Source organism: Ascidiella aspersa, chromosome 3 (genome assembly GCF_963924565.1).
Source record: "Ascidiella aspersa chromosome 3, kaAscAspe10.2, whole genome shotgun sequence".
Taxonomy (NCBI): domain Eukaryota; kingdom Metazoa; phylum Chordata; class Ascidiacea; order Phlebobranchia; family Ascidiidae; genus Ascidiella; species Ascidiella aspersa.
The window spans coordinates 24,483,237-24,502,804 of record NC_139449.1 but is presented as its reverse complement, the minus strand read 5'-3'; the positions used below and the strand labels follow the sequence as shown (position 1 = coordinate 24,502,804).

The following is a 19,568-nucleotide window of genomic DNA, read 5'->3' as shown; positions in this document are numbered from 1 at the left end:
GAATGGGCATATTATATATTTTACAACAGCAAATAACAAAATAGTACAAGTCTCACCGAAACGTTTGTGCCTGGATCTTTATTTAAAATTTGTGTAGTACGAAGTCATACTGTAATTGTAACATTATATTCAGTCTAGTCATTGTTGGCACAATAAAAACAATCGCCGTAACAATGAGCAATGATGATTATTCTTAAATTTATTGTATACTGCGCTAACGTTGTACACAGGGACGCCAGCGCTAGGTTTTTCCACTTAGAACAGACCTGGGCAAACTAGGTGCCCGCGGCCTAGTTTCCTTAATATGCAAAAGCTTAGTGAAAACAAGAACGACGTTTCGACATGTTTGGTTTTATCGTAAACACACTTTTTAAGGATGGATCTAGTCATGACCCCGCCAAACTCTATTTTTAGCCTGTTTTATAGACTAAAATGGAAAATGTTTTCAGGCTCGCGCTAATCTTTTCAGTCTCTGCTTTTATGTTCCACTGCGCTTCGGTCAAGTGTATTCCGTCTTTAAATTATGAACGAAAAATAGTATATTGACCGTCTTCCAATTTATGAACATCCTAATTTACATTTTGTTTGCCTAATTTAGTCAATACCATGTTTTGTGTATCTTCCGATTAATTTTAAGCTCCAAAAAGCAAAAAAATGCATTGTGCGTTTTTTTGACCTAATTTTTTAATTACCTAGGTCAGTGCTTTTTAACCTTTAACAGAACTGTCCGTCCTGTTTAATTTCGGAAAATTTTTATCCGCACGAAACAAGGCCACTAAGTTCGCAACCTTTAATTTTCCCTATTTGTGAAATAACAATGAAAAATTTTTTCTATTAAAACCGCCAGTCTTAACTCTTAACCGATATAAAACAGATCGCTTAAGCTGCAACCAAAGAGATTATAATGACGTCATATTGCGTGACATTAAGATCTAATTTTTGACCCGGGTCGCCACAACAATTCAAGTTGCTCATGCGGCCCGCGTTAAATAATAATTGCCCAAACCTGACCTAGATCTAGTTCCAAGACTTTTGAAGTTCATCTGGGTAATACTAATTTACGGAATGATGATTGGTCGGAATGGTCGGAACGCTCACTAATTTAAGTGTTACCGCGTTAAAACAATTATTAAACCAACGCTCAATATTTGAGTTAGGGTGGGGGTTAGCGTTTGGGTGAAGGTGGGTCAAGTGTTATTATATTTAATAATAATACTGTGAGCGTTCCGAACATTCCGACCATTCATCATTCCGTAAATTAGTGTTACCCGTTCATCTAGGTTTCTATAGGTGCTTTTTGTTCAAAATAAAGAAAATCTAGTTATTTTGATATATAAATCTTTTACAATACCTTAATTCGTATCTAGAATAATTATAGAATATTAGATATTTAACGACATGTGGAAAAAAGGAGCAATGTTTTTTATATAGCGTAGTGCTGCGGGTAGCTCCATCAGCTAGAATACAAGACGAAAGAAAATGTGTTTGAGTGCATACAGTGCCAAAGGTTAAGGAACTCTGTTGAAATTTTATTTCTAGTAACCCTTCGCAGGTGCGGGAAAAAGCATTCCGGCCTTATATGGGCCCCAATAAAGCGTTTAGATGTGATATATTGGTGTTGAACACGTTTAAATACTGTTATCTTTAAATATTGTTTTACAACAACGTTTAAAGTTTGAACATTGCAATGAAAAGGAAATCGATTTTTAATTGTTTACGTCGTAAAAAGTGCCACGTTGCCTTCTTGCAGGAAACCCACAATAGTGCCACGAACGAAAAGTTATGGGCTATGGAATGGGGAGCCACGCTGCCTCTTTACAGGAAGAGAAAGTCGCTTACAATACATGTCGCATTAAATTACAAACCTACAGACATTTTTTGCCACAAATTTCCATCGGTTAAAAAGTTTTCAAGGCTTCAAAAACTACCAGCGGCATCGTCGCGCTTAGATTTTTTTAATCGATAAGAAATTATTAGAATGCGCCGAACTAAAACGAATGCTGAATATCAAGCAAAACGATTTGGAAAAACTAATTGAGCAGACGCAAGACGCTATTTAAAAAAAATCTGAAAAATTACTAGGCCCTTCAACACGAAAAATTGTCAAAAAACTTAAATCGGAACTTGACCAACTAATGCTTCGCCAAACCAAAACCGCCGTAACGCGGATAGGCCTCTCTGGGTATAGGAGGATGAAAAAATGACATGGAGTTTTTTTAACCAGTGAATTAACAATCACTGCGTCTATATGGCTTGCCTTCCAGGTAAGACTATTCGCTTTATTTCTTACATGTAATTTTTTTAACTCGCATTACCCTGTCAGAAACGGGACTTCATATTCCAAAGGGCCCCCATGATAAATATACCGGTGTATGGTTTAAACCACGGTAGAATACTGGGGTGAGCCATTCGTTTTTAAGCCACCAATGTATGTAATGACAAAGTGGCTTATTAAAATCAAAAATTATAATTTTTAAGCAAAAATTTTTAATCTGTTATAGGTTTATAAGCGTTTAACCAGAAGTTTATTTCTTTAGAATGGAAGACATGACTAAAATCGATCCAATGGTTTTCCAACCATTCTGCATTAAAAAAAGGCTTGCTCTGCTTGAAATAAAGATCGCCTTCTGCAAGATCTTGCACAGTTTCAATCTTTAGACTTGTAATGACACGCCGGTAAGTTTACATAAATAAGGCTACCGAACGACTTGTTCTGTCACCGAATTGTAGGCCTATATGTTTATTACTATAGATGCTGATTTGTAGACAAACTATACGTACCGGTAATTAAACCACGTGTTACACGGGAAGACATAATTGTATTAAAGACGATTATCATAAGTTGCAACACTTGTATTTTTAAATTCCCCAGCATAGGTATTTCGTTTCCATATACTCTTCGAGGGCATAGGAACCCCCCTCGCGCCCCAGACCCGACTCCTTCACCCCTCCGAATGGGGCTTCGGCCGCGCTGAGCAACCCCTCGTTGATTCCAACCATTCCAACTTGAAGGCTTTCGGCTACTCTCCAGCACTGGGACACATCGTTGGAGAAAAGGTAGCCTGGAAAAAATTCTTTCAGTTGTGCTAAGCCAGTGTTTCTTAATCAGGTGAATGGTTCACCCCAGGATGAATAAAATTTTTGCAGGGCTGAATAAAGGTGAACCGTCCGAAATGGTGATAGTCCATTGTTTTTCTAAACTTTGTGACTGTGTTTTGTGCTTTTGTAGCTTTATATCTGTGGACTCGAGAAATTGTAGATTTGCAATGGTAAAACTTAGCTTGAGTTGATCAATGATCAAGCTAACCAAAATCGATACAACCTAAGTCATTTTGTGCTGTTATTTATCATATCATGAGACAAGGGTAAATTAAATCTGGAGATAGATGCTGGGTGTGAACAAAACTAAAAAGTTTAAGAAGCACTGTGCTAAGCTAATGTTTTGCAGTCAATATTAAACACACGCATTCAGTTAAAACGTCGATGAAACAGTGAAAACAGGTTTAAACATAAAGTTGTATCCAAAACATTCGGTCCAACACTTTTAGCTTACGGTATTTGCACCTCGCATCAGGATTCTTACTCAACACCCCCCTACAAATGTAAAGTTGAGGATAGCAAAGGTAAGAAATAAATTAAGTTGCTCCGTTTGTTTTAGCAGTTTAGCGATTTCCAAATCTGCTTGTTATATTCTGCGTGTTTCTGGTTCAGCTCCAAATATGTTTAACGCCAATTTACCATAAAGCTTTATTTGAAGTCAAGTCCTTTACCTGCAAGTCCAACTCTCGAGTCGTTAGCCAATTCGACTACCTCTTCTTCTGTTTTAAACCTGTAAGGCATAAATAATACCTGTAAGGCATAAAAAATAACAGTTATAAATTAGACATAAGGTGTGTCGCGAAGACAAATGTGAAAGATGCACCTAAAAGGGCCATCTCACTACCTCCCTCAACCCCTGCTAGCTTTTCACCCAGTGGCGCAGCAACCAGTTTAGAACCCCTACATTAGAGGTGGCAATTAATTTCATATTGAAAATAAAGCAAGTTTATACAGTTAGCACGTACTTAATAATGGGCGCAATCGGCCCGAAGGTTTCCTCGCGAGTGCACTTCATCGAACACGTGACGTCAGTGATCAACGTCGGGTCGTAGAAGTTGTTGCCTAGTGACGAGCGCTTACCCCCCAAGACCAGCTTGGCACCATGTTTGAGCGCGTCTTTCAGCTGATCTTCGACCTTTAGGAGACATAAGTTCGATAATTCTTCCTTTTCAGAACTATTTACTCGAAAAGCGATCGAAACGGAATAGTTACGCCTAATTAGAAATTGTTTTGATCTAAAAATTAGAGAAATAAAATGAAAAGCAAAATTGATATTATCAAGTAGTTCGTTCCATTTTCCAATTAAAATTAAAGGCGACCCAAAAAGTATGCCATTCTCTAGGGACATAGATACCTTGTTTGTTGTGCCACTTGAGTTCTTCGCTTTACTTATATTATCAGATAATGGTAATTAATGATTGACATGTTCGACTTTTATCGACAAACGAGTGATAAGCGTGTTTGGTATAATGACCTTAAAACAAACAACGGAGTGGTCAAGCTCTGGCCTTTTTCGGTTTAACACACCAAAAACACATTTGAAGTATAGTTACAATCTATTTTTTGTCCTGTTTAAAAGAATGTTTCTACATTAAATGAAGAAATTTTGTTTTTCAAATTCCATTTTTCGCGACAAACCTTCTCCACTGCTTTTCCGTTTATGAGTGGACCAAGCGTCACTGTCTGGTCCATAGGATCGCCAAGTTTTAATTCGGCTTCAATGCTGCGCTGAAAGCATCTCACAAACTCGTCGTGGATATCCTCTTGTACGTAGAACCGGTTCGCGCACACGCAACTCTGCAATGCAGACAAAAATACATAAAACTAAACCTGGATAAACCCAGGGGCAAGTGGATTTCTGGTAGCCTACATTGAAACAACCGTGTTAAATTGCTGAAAGCGAATAGTAAACTGCAGCTCACTCACAGACTAGCTCAGGCGTCGGCAACATTTTCCTTGTCGCGGGCCAAATCCAAACTCCAAAAGGTCTTACCAGGCCTTAATAGATTTTAATTGATTTTTTTGTTAAAAAATTAAAACGAATGCAAAAAACGTTGGAAAAACTTTTGTTTAAAATTGAAGCCTTCACGGCGTCACCTATAACTATAATGACAAGTTGTAATAAAAATACTTACTATAGGGAAAACAAATATATATTGAATCGGTATTCTAGTTTATGGTGTAACTTTAATAGGGCCGGGGGGGTTAGGCTGAAACGATTCTCAAAACGCGAATGTACTCAACATACGAATTAGATACGGGTAAAATGCGATAAGTTCAGCATAATCTAACTCAATTTATGGAATCTATATAGGTTCCTGCTCGTTGCGCGACGGAACCCTTATTTTTCGTTTTAACACCACAACATTGCAGGTCCACTTTGCAAATGCAGTCCTAATCAGTGGCCAGTGGCTTAGCCAGTTACCTGTCCCATAACGCGGAGAAATTTGCAGGCCATTGCGTTTTTCACGGCCTTAGCCACATCGGCGCTGTCAAAGACGATGAAAGGTGCCAAACCACCAAGTTCTAAACCAACTTTTTTCACAGTGCTTGCCGACTGTCGCAGAAGAATCTAGAAAATTAGAAGTCTTTCATTGTTAAAACCTAATACCTACGGATGGTTACGATAATGGAAAGATAACTTTATTTTTACCATTTTTGATCAATTCATTGATGTTAAGGTAATGAATAACGGTTCATTTATAAATTATCTGTTATTCTGTTAAATGCTATTTTAATGTAATCCGGAAAAAAGCATGGCCAGCTCTTGGGTTAAAAAATACTCCCACTCACAATAAGCAGAGTGAAAGGTATAGATTTTTGTTCGACATATGTCAACTCACAACGCATCCTGTGACTTTTTAAGTTTAGTATTATTAACATATCTATATCAACTTGCCTTGCCAGTTGCTGTTGATCCCGTAAATGACATAGCCGCAACTTTTGGGCTTTCGCACAATACTTGTCCAATCTGTTGGGCATTTTCCCTTGATGATGGCAGCACATTGTACACTCCAGCAGGCAAACCAGCTTCAACAGATAGCTGTAAGGGTTTACAAATCACAAATCAAGCAAACAAACTTTTTTCCAAATGCTTTACTTTAGTAAAACTATGAGATCAGCTTTAAGGAATATTTTTACTTACTTTAGCAAGAGCCAGGGCTGAGAAGGGCGTGTCTTCTGAAGGTTTCAGAACAACTGTACATCCAGCAGCAATAGCCGCACATGCCTTTCTTGTTATCATGGCCGCTGGAAAATTCCACTAAAACACAACATTAAGCATAGAAACTGTCATTGCTTGCAGAACAAAAAAGTTTAGGCCTATGTAATTCAAGTACATTCTTAAATCCAAAATGTTTACTATAGGTTTCAAATTTTGACAAAAAAATAGGACAATGTTAGTATTTTGAGGTTAAACATTTCTTCTACATTACATTCAATCGACTGAACGCAAAGTTTTGTTTTAAAACAACAAATTTAAAATACTCAAAAAAACTTTTTTGCCCGTTCACCCGACTGAAGTGTTGAAAGTTAAACCATTTTGTTGGATTTTTGATTGCCGTGATTAATTGTAACACATCAAAAATCTGAAAAAAATAAACGGCACATACTGGAGTGATCATCGCCGTAACTCCAACAGGCTGCTTAATTGACATCATTCTTTTGTTTGCTTGAGTTTGGGGAATAGTCATGCCATAAGACCTTTTAGCCTCCTCAGCACACCATTCAAGGAAACTGGCGGCATATTGAATTTCTCCAATAGACTCCTTAATCGGTTTGCCCTGTTTTGTTTTGAACAAATCTTAACCAGTTAAAATATTAATTATTTTCTCTAATTTAAGTTTATTAAAAAGGGAATCATTAAGGTTAGATTCTTATTAAAATGTATCTAAAGGTGTAATTAAATTATAGGCTCTTATAAAATTCGTCAATCCTCCTAATCAGTGGCCAGTGGCTTAGCCAGCCGAAAATTTGGGGAGGAGGGCTAAAAGTTTTTGTTTGGCTTTTGCCATTGTATTAACTGCCGTATCGAACACAAATAAATATGCTAGCAAACCGTTTCGAGCAGCAACTATAACTGACTGTTAACGCAATTTTTAAAAAACATTTAAAGAGCAAAAACTGACTAAAAGTAGTAAAACTAGATTAATGTATACCAAACGTAATATTAACTATGTAGAGCAGGGGTCGGCAACCTACGGCCCGCGGGCCGGATCGGCCCGCCGATGTAATTCATCCGGCCCGCCGCCCGCCTCTTGACAAACTATACATGAGCCTATTTCAAATACTTTTTTACTATTTTAACTACGTAAGTGCAAAAAATAATCTTTCTACGTCCGGTTCTTTTACGTTGTGAGGTTGTCTTTTGAACTAGATCAGAGCTTCTTTACCGTTGCTTCGTGGAAGGCTGCCAAGTACGTCGCGGACAAACGGAAAACGTATTCAAAAATATTGGGCATATATTTTTTAACATTTTTTTAATTTTTATTTTCGGCAATGTAATAACACTTGCTAGAAATAATACCAGTATACCAAAAAATCGCCAAGTGCGCCCGGACATAACTAGATAAACTATTAAGGTTATCGCGTTTTCTCAAAGTCGTTTTATTACACTTTTCGTTAGTAGTATGAATGACGTGTGAACTCGAATTTTAAACCAAACAAGCGCTTTTTTTTCGCGCTTTGCGCAAACAATTTACTGCCTCTTTAAATGTCATTACACACGTTTTTAAGTGCAAAAAATGCCGAGACCCGCCTGATTTACAGTTGTTCTAACATTTTGATAACACGTTTCTCTTAGTTAACATTTTGTGCGGCCCGCAGAGACCTTTATGAGTTTGGTTTTGGCCCGCGACTAGAAAAAGGTTGCCGACCCCTGATGTAGAGAAAGGACGCATGAATTGTGTGATGTCTACAACTATATCGTTTGTGACGTAAAAGTGCATGACAATCGAAATTATGCCATGCCTGTGATCGACTGTTGTGGTACTCATACATGCTACAAAAGAAATTATATAAGAGTAAATTATTTATAATCTTTTTGGGGGACATGGCCCCTTAGCCCTCCTTCTGGCTAAGCCTATGTCAGTGGCGTATTCAGGGGTTTCGCAGTGGCGGGATTCAGCCGGTTCGCAACGGTTCTATAAAACCGTCTCACGAAATTTTATGAGATCAGCGAACCGGAATTAGCATTTCTGGTTACTGTCAATGGATTTTTGCATATTATCCGATACGCCGATTTTGAGATATAGCTCAAGTGTTTTTTTTTATGTGCAATGGTCAAGTTCGCACGACACAGTTACACATTGTTGTAATTTTAGTAATTTTCCTTTTGTGATTGTTTTTCTGAAAATTGAATTGTTGCTTCATAAGTAAAAGTTATGAGACGACTGCTGCTTTTTACTGTGGCTGTTAGCAGTGATTGGATTCAGCCGGTTCGCGCCATTTCTACCATGTTGTACAGCCTAATTTTAATGGAAAAAATCGGATAGTTTCATCCTTTAGTTTTAGTTTACTTGACTTTTTTATTTTAGTTCTTCCTATCATTCCCTTGTATGACACAGTGTTAATGTATGCTCGATGCTCAGTCTATTTGCCAAAAAATATCAGTTTAATTGCCAAGACATTTTGTAACAGACTCGGCTAAAAAATATAACTTTTCTGATAACACCTGCTGACAAAAAATTGATTCCCTGGGTTCGGGGTGTTGGTTGTTGTCAGGGTTTTACACCCTGTCCGACACGGCACATTTTAATGTAATTCTTCGTAAGACGTCAAGTTCGGCTGAACTAATGTTGCTCTTTGTTTGCTGTATTCGCAAATTTCCTACGCAATGGCATTTTTATAACTGAATCAGGCTCTCTTAAAGATAACCGCGACTGTCTTGCGCGTGTAAAGTCTTCATATTATGTAATAAGGGTTACCCAAAATTATACTAAGAAGGCGTGCATAGTATGCAATTCGTAACTTATTTTCCCTCAACCGCAGCCTGTATTTTAGCTGGCTTGGCACACAGTCGCGCAGATGTTACGCTAATCTTGGCATAATAACACCCGGGAAAAACGATCTTCGTTTAGTATTGCAGATGGCGAAAGACGTGTTTGTAATTTAGCGTAGTCCCGTACACGGAACTTAGTAAACTGCGCTGTTGAATTGAATCATGATTCATGATAGGCCCACTACTAAAATGAATCACATATTTTACTGTCTTGGTTTAGTTTTTCACCTATAGAGTTAACGATTGCACACTAAGCGGTTATGCAGCTGGCGCCGGACAGAAGTGTCGACGACGCAGGTGCTCGCTTTTGCTGGACGTCAATTGACTCTTTCTGATTAGTTTTTTGTAATCATGGCGTCATACCCGTCACTATTTTATAACGTCATTATTTATTAACGTCAGATGAAACATAGGGGATTTCCCTTAGTTAAAAATTATGGACCCCTTTTTTGGATTTCTGGATACGCCCCTGCTCTTAATCAATTAAAAGTGATTTTTCTTGGACAGCATTTCTAATAAGAAACTATAATTCTACATTTTTTGATCATAAGTAAAGTTTTAAAAGTAGACCTTTCCAAAAATATCTCACATTTTCTTCAGTGATCAGTTCTGCCAATGGCTGCTTGTTCGCAATGATCAGTTCTCCCCATTTTTTCAAAATCTGCGACCTTTCCTAGAATGCACAAGGTAAAAACGTTTAAAGCGACAATTAGTTTCGGGCAACTACATTTTTTCATTACCCTGGCACAAGTATGTTGCCACTGCTTAAACGCGTCGGACGCCGCGTCGATTGCTGCTTCAGTGTCCTGTGCTGTGCAGTTCGCAGCGTCGGAGAGTTTCTTGCCGGTATATGGGTTGTACACCGGAAAATTCGAAGAAGCTTTCGTCCAAGTGTTGTTGACGAAATAACTTTCCGTAAGAAATCCTTTCATTGCTTGAGTTATCGAATTCCTGCTTGTCCAAATGCTGGAAGGGAAATGTACTGCGAAATCTATAGCTGCTGTTTTTTCGGCGAATAAGAAGGCTATGCAAGCGAATCGCCGTATAAAAGTGCTATCGCTGTTTGCTATGACCACACACCGATGACAGGTCAGTAATGTCAACAAAATAGCCAACGGTACAAAGAGCAACCCACATACTTTTTGACCTATTTAAACCAAAACCAGCCCAAATGTCTAATGTATTTCAGTTGCTTGAAGCCCAAGCAACGCGTACTAAATCGCACCACACTACTGTGTATGGCTGATACAAAACGCTGCACCTCCGCTTCTGACATCAAACAGCGCAACCGAATAAACGAGCTTTGCACAAGTCTTTTTGTGCAATAAAGACGCTGACCCATGACCAAGTGAATCTGGCACTGGTGGTGGTGGGTAATAAACTTTTGCAACGATATTAAATCAGCAAAGCAACTGCGTAACTGGTAATGAAGCGAATTGTTTTAAAGTTAGTTTATCAGTAGGGCGAATATTTTTTAACCTAAAAAATAGGAAATTTTGACCTGAAAAATTAAAATTTTGACAAATTGTGACCTAAAATAATTTATTTTGACAAAATTTTGACCTGTTAGAAATACATTGATTTATACAACCTAGGCGTCGTTAATCACTCGTTTTTTATACCGTATATTGCTCTAATGAAGATATAATACGGTTAAAATGACTTTAAACATAAATCTAAACTATTTTTTTTTTAAATTGAACGATAAATTTCAAAACAGCTGAACTGAGAATTTCAAAAAGCTGACTATAGTTTTTTTTAATTTTGCAAGCGATTTATGTGCATTTTCATTCTATTTTTTTAGGAAATTTTTGACAAATTTTGACCTAACGTGTAAATTTGACAAAATTTTGACAAGTCCAAAAATAAACGCCCTACTTATCAGTGTTTTGTCAAATCACAATAATTTTATTTTTCAAAGAGTTTTGGATTTGGTCGATTTCACACTTAATTAAATAGTTGATGTGTTGTAACGTAACATCAAAAGCCGGCGTTGGTCCCAGACTAATGAATCGCGTTTAAATTTTCGTAGTGCCAAATCCCAAAAAATCGCACAAAGCACGAAAAATTCTAAAATTAGGGAACCGACATATTACATATGCATTTTACAACAGCAAATAACAAAATAGTACAAGTCTAACCAAAACGTTTCTGCCGAGATCAGGACCGTATTAAGGTTTTCGTGAACCTGGGGCTGTAGGGCATTCAGAGGCCTATTGGTCTATTTTTATTATGCGTATTGTTTCAACCAGAATTAACATGAAATACGATTTTTGATTCACTTGTCAAACAGATTCATTTAAGTTGTTTTCTAACTTTATATAAAGCGAAGCCGTGAAAAACTTTATTGCTCTCTATTTAATTCCAAAATCTCGAGTAGAGCTAAGTAATGCAACCTATTTTGGTCCATAGACGAATGCATTTGATTCAGTACTCTTTTAAGGACGGAAAGAGCGTTCGCCTGAACAATTAGTAATCATCAGACAAAGATGCATCCTTAATACCACAGATACGTTAGAAAACGCATACATGAACTTATTTTTATTAATAAATCTAAACATTTGAGCTCCTTTGCTACTTTCGACGTAAAATTGGCGTTCTTATAGCAGTGCAGATAAATGAATCAATATTTTAGGCATGTATTCTTCCTGATCATCTGGGTAATACTGAAGCAAGGTCATTTCTTGAAATTTCCTCAGTAATGACAGACACTTAAAATTGTACCTCTTTATCAAATTCTTGATATCGGGACTTTGATGTCTAAACAAAACCGTTAGATCCTGAAGCAAATTTGTCGCCTTATTTATTGTCATTTTGCTACTGCAGTGCCGGACTAGTTCTAGGCCTATGAGACCGTTCCATTGCGATTTTTGATGAAGGTGAATAGCACAGCAAATCGCGTACAGAATAAGATCGAAATCTTCTGAATAATACGTAAATCTGTCGGAATACATCCTAAATTCATTCGAATAGGCCTAAATATCCAAAATTTCCTGAAACTGTGGGTAAAGGAGGGTATGGGACGGGCCGTCGGTCAGGCATCCGCCGTTTTGGTTTGGACGCCCTAGTTTGACCGGTGCCGTTAGAGCTTTGCTGTTTTAGCACAGGAATTTTGTTTTTGTTTTGGGTTAATGGTGGGCAAAGCTGGGAATATAAAATGGTTTAGGGTTATTAGGGAAGTTAGTGATGTAGCCTTATGGCTGGAGTCCGTGGTGATATCTCTAAAACAGCGGTTTCCAAACTTTTCTAAAAATTTTGCTTGGTGGACCCGTTGCAATTATTTTGATATTTCGCGGCCCTATAAAAATGTAAGGGTTAGTTGACCTATTTTTCTTGTAGTACACTAGTGCAGTCACGATTCTTTCTAAAGTAACAACTTTCTAACTAAGGCGATCGATTCGCTTACAACGGGTAGTACAGTATAATAGACGATTTGTGATGTTACAAGAGACATAATAAAACACGCTATATGATCGAATAATAAAGTATAACTAAAGACAATAGTGATGACAGATAAATGTTTAAAACATAGACTAATGTTTAAAAACTGAAAGACTAATTCTCCTTGAAGACCCTCTGAAACTGCTGTACGGACCCCAGTTAGGGAACCGCTGCTCTAGAATATATTTTTTTATACAAAGATAACATCGGTTGGTCTTATTAAATTGTTAGCGGTGGGCCTATTTTGTTGGTGGGCCTGGGGCTGCAGCCCCCTCAGCCCCCGCCTTAATCCGCCCCTGGCCAAGATCTTCAATTAAATTTGGGTAGTTACGAAGTCATACTGTAATTATAACATTAGGCTATAATCAAGCTAGTTATTGTTGAAAACAATCGCTGTAAAACAATGAGCAGAAAACAATCTCCGTAACAATAAGCAATAATGACGATTCTTAGAATTACGTATACTGCGTTAGTAAGTTAACGTTTTACACAGGGAAGGCAGCGCTAGGTTTTCCACCTGGAATTCTAGATCGGGTTTTTTTGAAGTTCATCTAGGTTTCTATGTGTTTTTTATTTAAAATAAATCTAGGTTTTTTGATAATTTATAATAGCTTTGTATCTATAGAATAAGTATAGAATATTAGATTTTAAAATACATGTGAAAAAGAAGTTACCACATTTTAAATATTTTGCCAAGTTAAAATGTAAGATGAATATTTAACTAGTTTCTTTATAATTATCTTTTATACTTCTGAGCTGAAGATTCTGATTGTCCAACTGTGTTCAATATATTATTTTTTGCTAACCAAAATTGGTTTCGCAAGAACACTAAAAAGGCTTAGTTAAAGAAAAAAACAAAAACAGTGTAGTACTAGGCCTACATACAATCACATCAAGACGCAGTTGTGTGAAGCTAATAGGGTATATTTGAATCCAGTGATGACCAAAAAATGAAGTAATTACTTCATAGTCAACACTGGAAACGTGAGAAGAAAGAAAAACTTTAGGATAGAGTAATTATCGCAGATTAGTTCGAGACACGATCAGTGTCCCTCTAAGGTTCGCAATTGCGCAGCCATGTCAAACAACAGCAAAATAATCTAGCAAAGCTAGCAATTCAGGTCAGACACATTAACCAAATCTTAAAAGATATATATATATTTCGCCAACTAAGGCATCGTCAGTATATCTGAATAAAACCAAACGCAACAGTATAAGAAAGAGTCAGAAACATTAAAGATTAAATAAAACAAAGTAAAATAACTAAAATATAAAAGCTATTAAATAGTAATGACATCCAAGTTGTACAACCCCTGTACAGAAACAATAAGAACGGGTCGAGAGAAACGCGGCAACGCAAAAACAACGGCACAAAACGGCAGGGCAAAAAGAAAAAATGGAGTAGAGACGTAAGGAAACGATTTCCATTTTTAATATATTCAGTGCAACCATGTCAAACAATTTGCGCAGTGATGTTTGCCTTTTGCGCACTTACTTCATAATCAAATTAAAACTAAAAAATCTTTACATTTTTGGCCACAACAGCTTTGAGCATTTCGCATTGGCCATTCTATCATTGATGCTTGTAGCTAAATTCAAGTCAACAGATCAAAACCGCCTTGTCGATTGTGACATATTGTATGTCTCTGTTGTAAATTACTTATAGCATAATGAGTTTTCATCATCCATGCTGTGTATTTTTTCATCTCGTATAGAATTAAATGTCTACACAGGAAAAACAAGCTTAAAGGAGAGAATGAGTTCAAAAGAGTGCTGAACACAGCAGGAGTGCTCGACAGTTTGGGATCATAAAACCAGAATGCATTCGGCTTTTAAAATATCCTGTCTTTAATAGGGAAAATTCCTCGCCATGAAAGATATAAAATCATTTATAGATGGAAAACTTTGAACCTGGCACTAGAAACTTTATTCATCTTACTGTCTCTTAATCACAGGAGACCCTGGCCTAAAACAACCAAACTTACACCTTAGAGTGCTCTAAGCTCAGTGGTCGGCAAACTGTGGGCCGCAGAGCTATTTTTGGTATGCCGCGAGTTATTTTGGATAGTTTAGGCCTTTAGGGTTATCATGTAGTTGTGTGGTGCGTGATAGCCGTACATTAATTACACTGTATTTTAAAGTTGGTGTGGCTAAGAATTTTTATGTTGTCTCAGCGTGGTTCAGGCCCGCTGGCCAAATGTGGCCCTGAGAGTGCCTGCCCACAAAATTTTTTGCGCTTCGCACGTATATAGGCTATATATATTTGATGGTATGTTTTACATTATGGTACGGCAGTGTTTTCGGCATCAAGGCACCGTGTAGTATTTCACATTTTTTTGGTGTCAACAGCCTAACGCTGTGTGAACTTAGTTAGACTCCCTGCAAAATGCAATTTCTACCAAAATATATGTAGTTGGATATAATTTTCTATTAAATTAATATGGCTATTGTATCATGAGTAACATTTATCCAAATTTTAAAACAATACTAACGTAATGGATTTCGTTTACGTGTTTCGTGAGAACGTTTTACGTGATTGCGGGTGCCGCCATTCAGCTTTGTAATTGATACAGTGTTAACCTTTTATGCATTTAAGTACACGCCTATGGTAAAAGATTCGCCAACTAAAAACAATTAGACGCATTTTTTTGCGTTTCGCGCAATAAACTTGCTTTAGTTACATAATACCACACTATAGTTGGTTTGAAACAACATGCACCTATCTTAAATTACTTGAGCTACGACGTTACTTGTGACGTCAAATGTAGGGATTTTTATGTACTTTTATAAGTTATATACTTTAATCTATTCAGCCCAAAAGCACATAATCTATAATTTCTTGCATACTGTTCAAGTGTTCAATAGTGACGTGCAATAGTGATAAAGAGCCCACAGTATATGTTGGATAGTTTCATTTTGTTTAACCAGATAAAATTCAGGTAGACTTCGTACATTATTGTGATTGTTGTGGTGTAATTAACTTTTACCAAGTTAAAATAACTGGTAAATATTCTATTTAACCTGGGAAACGCCGGGTATTTCGTCTAGTGTTACTATAAATGTCGTTGTTTGGACCAAAAATTTGAATTCTTTTATGTGACTTGTGCGTCACATATCCTTTTACTTGAAGTTTTGCCAATGAAAAACGAATCAACCTTAGTATGTTTTTTTATTTTTTTATTTATTAATCCAATTGATTAAACTGGACTTTAGCTTCATATATGCGCACGAGCGTTTCTAACTTTATAACGTCATTCTAATACCCCTAACTTAAAACAAATATCCTGACACTGTTTTTGTGGTGGTTTTACGTAGTGGGCCTTAAAGAGCTTCGAAAAGAGTACTTTGGGCCGTGACGAAAAAAGTTTGTCGACCACTGCCTTATAGAGCTTAGATGCATAAGTTATTACAAAATTTAAACACCCCCAAAAGGGTTTAAACAACAAACTACAATTCATTTTTTTCTCAATACTCAGTGCAAAACCATATTTCAAACAGAAAGACAATTGCAGCTAAATTAACATATTTTTTTGAAATAAAAGCTGCCATAAGACGCATGGCGTTATATTAGTGGTTCCCAAACTTTTTTGGCTCGCGGCATACTAAACAATGAGTAATTTTACAATCGCCCTTAACACACGACAAACTAAATGTAAATGTCTCAATATTGTTTATTTGTAATGGTCAGTGCGTATTTAAAAATTGATGCGTGTATGCTATTGTTAATGTCAATAACCTAAAATTACTAAGTTTCGCGGCACACTTGGCAATCTCTCGTCGTACACTAGTGTGCCGCGGCACACAGTTTGGGAATCACTGCGTTATATGCTGACCAAATTTATCAGAAAAGTGTAAAAGTAAATGAAAAAATTTAAGTTTAAGCAGTAAAAATATGCAAAAAAATCACAGGATAATTGACATTTGACAAATACCGGCAGCCTATAACCTGAACAAAAGAGTGGCATAAAACTGGTTACAGATAGTCGCATGCGGCTCGCTGGTTGCTATTTGGCCACCTCTGCTTATTGGAATTATCGTGTTTTGACATTAAATTTGCTAATACCAAGTTTATAATGGGCGCAATAATAATTCGTTTGCAAAAAAGCGTCCTTAAATAACATAGAAAGTTATTTTTTTTATTTTTAAACAGCATAGGCCACTGTAGGGCATTCCAGGCACGGTATTGCCGACTACGCAGTATACCGTACCGTTAGTTTGACAGATGCAGCTGCGAGACAAAGTTATAGACTATAGTGCAGGGGTGGGCAATTATTTTTAACCGCGGGCCACATGAGAAACTTAAAATGTTGTCACGGGCCGGTACAAAAAGAGGATCTCAAATGCACGTAATATGACGTCATACTACGACGCTAAAAAAATAAATTAGCTAACGAACTTGTTATTACGTTAGGAGTTGTGCGCAAATGTTCAATTTACGTCGAATTTAACACAAAGGAAAAAAATGTGACTAGGCCTATAGGCTATTTCAGTGTTTCTTAACCTTTTTTACTTGAGGCGCACCTAGAGAGATATGCAAACAGGGCGGCGCACCTTGCGAGCGAAGCAAGCGCGAATTTTTTTTGGGTGTACCGAGTACCGGTATTTCTCTTAAATTGCCTGCATTTTTTTATTATAAAGGTTTTACATAGTTGCATATCTTTAAAGGGACTCCAGCCTTTAAGACTAAAAACCTTATTTTGTCCATTTAAGTCTTGTTCCGATTAATTTTGGACTTATTTTGTGTTTAGGTCTTATTTAGACTATTTTAGATCTTATTCTGTCGTGGTTATTACTGCGAGTATGGCGTTATTATGTCGGTGGTCTCAATAGGTCTACTATGGCAGCCTTCTGCGCCGCGGCGCACCGATTGAGAAACGCTGGGCTATTTGTTAAAACAAAAATTTTAATTTAGACATAAAGGGGAACGTCAAGCATTCAGCACAGATAAAAAATGTACATTGCTTGATACATTGGCGTTTATCAAGTTGTTGGTCGAGTTGACTAAAAAGTTAAGATTAAATACGTAAAAAATTCCAACAAAAAACTTACAATGTTTTCTGGCTTTTTAGGCTTTAAGTTACCGATGTGTTATACTTTGGTACAATGGTCATCTTGCAAAGAAGGTATAAATCGGGAGAAATACACAACATGGCATTAACTAAATTAGGCTGACAAACGTGAGTTTGTATGTTTCAGAGTTTAGAAAACGGCATGTATTTCGTTCATATTTTAAAGTCGGAATACATTCGAAAGCAGCGCAATATATTTATATATATTAGGGTTAAGTTTGTTAAACTTTTGTTGGAGAGAGTGCCCCAGTGCAGAGGACGCTTTTAATCTGTAAATATGGCCAAATAATTCGTGGAAGATACGAAAAAGACAGAAAAGATTCGCGCGAAGCGCGAAAAAAAAAATCATTTTATTCTTTAAAACAGACTTAAAATAGAGTTTGGATCCGTCCCTAGAAATAGTGTTAACGATACAACCAAATGTGGAAGTTCCCCCTTGTTTTCGCTCGGCTTATGTATTTTAAGAAAACTAAGCCGCGGGTCGGTTAAATTACCTGACGGGCCGGCTCCGGCCCGCGGGCCGTATGTTGCCCAGGTCTGCTATAGTGACTTAACCATGAGAAAAATTCCGACTACAAGAGAGCCGGGACGTACTTAAAATTTGATTTGACATTTGTAGCAAGTGGGTAGATTAATGAGTCTCAATTAAATGTAGGCCTACTCTTGCCCCGATCAATCTCTACTTCTACAATGGGTGTTGCTGTAGTCTGATTACAAATCCACACAGTTTTTGTTGGCTGGTGTTGAGCAAGCCAGCATGGAAGCCAGCAAGCAACAACCGCTCAGTGTATTGGCTGAACACAAACTGATTATATTGATATAACGCGCAGCTTATACAAGGTGAAAAATTGCATGAAAAAATGCGACATTTTACAGCGGCCTATTTCTCAAAAGGTGCGGATGTTTTACCTGGCGATTACTCATATCGTTTATTTACAGCAGGGGTCGGCAACCTTTCGTATACAGTGTGCCAAATTATGAATAATTTTAAAATATCAACAACTCGCGTGCCAAACTTTTTTCTATGTTTGGTTTTGCACTGGCAACCAGGACTGCGGAGTCGGTTCAAAACAACCCGAGTCCGACTCAGACTCAACAGCCTGTACTTCAACGATTTACGCAACTAAAACAAGATGGATAATCCGCAATCCTTCGTAGGGCTCATGGAAAATAGTTTCGAAATTTGGTTTTGCGCAGGGTTTTTTTTTAAGGTTTGGTTTGGTTGACCGCTAAGTAGTTGGACCGCAAGTGTTTCATTTAAATACCAAAAAGTTGCAAGTCCAAAATTTGGAAACCGCTGGAGAAACCGAAACGGTCCACCAAAACACCTTAAAAAAACACTGGTTTAAGCGCATGCGCACATGTCGAGCTCGGGTAGTTTTACGGTTTTACCTAGTCTTACTCGAGTCCGACTCCGCAACCCTGCTGTGATCTTTACGTATCTTGGGAGACGCCATTAAACCTAAATTCATAAGTTAAATTCTGTAAAGATACCTTAACCCTGCTGAAAAAACACACTGTCACGAAAACAATACTGTGACCGCTATTTTGGAATACACTTCAACGTTTTTCAGCCGGTAGCTAGAAGTGTTAACTATCAGTTTCGCTTTAAGCTAGGTTGCTCAGTCGCACAAAAACACACGTGCGTACTTTAATGTAAAATGCCCTGCTTTACCGCAGTAAACATCGCGCCAATTTTAGGGCATTGTGACTTAACACAAACGGTGAGTGGTAGACAACAAGTATAACGCCCCCCAAAAAATAATATTAAATACCGGTACAACATTTAAGACACTAATTTGTGACACAAACGCTGCATATCGAACTAGAAATGTGTGCAATAATTTAGTTAGGTAGTGTTAGTCATGTAATAACAATGTTAATGATGTGATATTGATGTAATGGTTGCAATTTTTAAGGTGATATAACGAGCGCGTTAAATCATTTGGCGTGCCCTGTAA

The 19,568-nt window shown here is 37.3% G+C and overlaps 1 protein-coding gene across 1 annotated transcript; it reads right to left on the bottom strand.

The window, feature by feature from the left end:
* Nucleotides 1-2,859: 2,859 nt before the first annotated feature.
* On the bottom strand, nucleotides 2,860-10,029 carry LOC146161063 (succinate-semialdehyde dehydrogenase, mitochondrial-like). The gene is made up of 10 exons (XM_083384486.1): nucleotides 9,838-10,029; nucleotides 9,687-9,770; nucleotides 6,711-6,881; nucleotides 6,245-6,361; nucleotides 5,999-6,142; nucleotides 5,525-5,671; nucleotides 4,738-4,896; nucleotides 4,065-4,234; nucleotides 3,771-3,829; nucleotides 2,860-3,062 (listed from the first exon to the last, which is right to left on the bottom strand). Exons 1-10 carry the CDS (start codon nucleotides 10,027-10,029, stop codon nucleotides 2,860-2,862), a joined length of 1,446 nt encoding a protein of 481 aa, XP_083240612.1.
* Between the last annotated feature and the right edge of the window lie 9,539 nt (nucleotides 10,030-19,568).

Coding starts and splice junctions, on each gene's coding strand:
- LOC146161063 (XM_083384486.1), bottom strand. CDS start 10,029: ATGAAAGGATTTCTTACGGAAAGTTATTTCGTCAACAACACTTGGACG. Junction 6,882..9,686: donor AACTGATCACTGAAGAAAAT/GTGAGATATTTT, acceptor AAAACAAAACAG/GGCAAACCGATTAAGGAGTC. Junction 4,235..4,737: donor ACGGAAAAGCAGTGGAGAAG/GTTTGTCGCGAA, acceptor TGTCTCCTAAAG/GTCGAAGATCAGCTGAAAGA.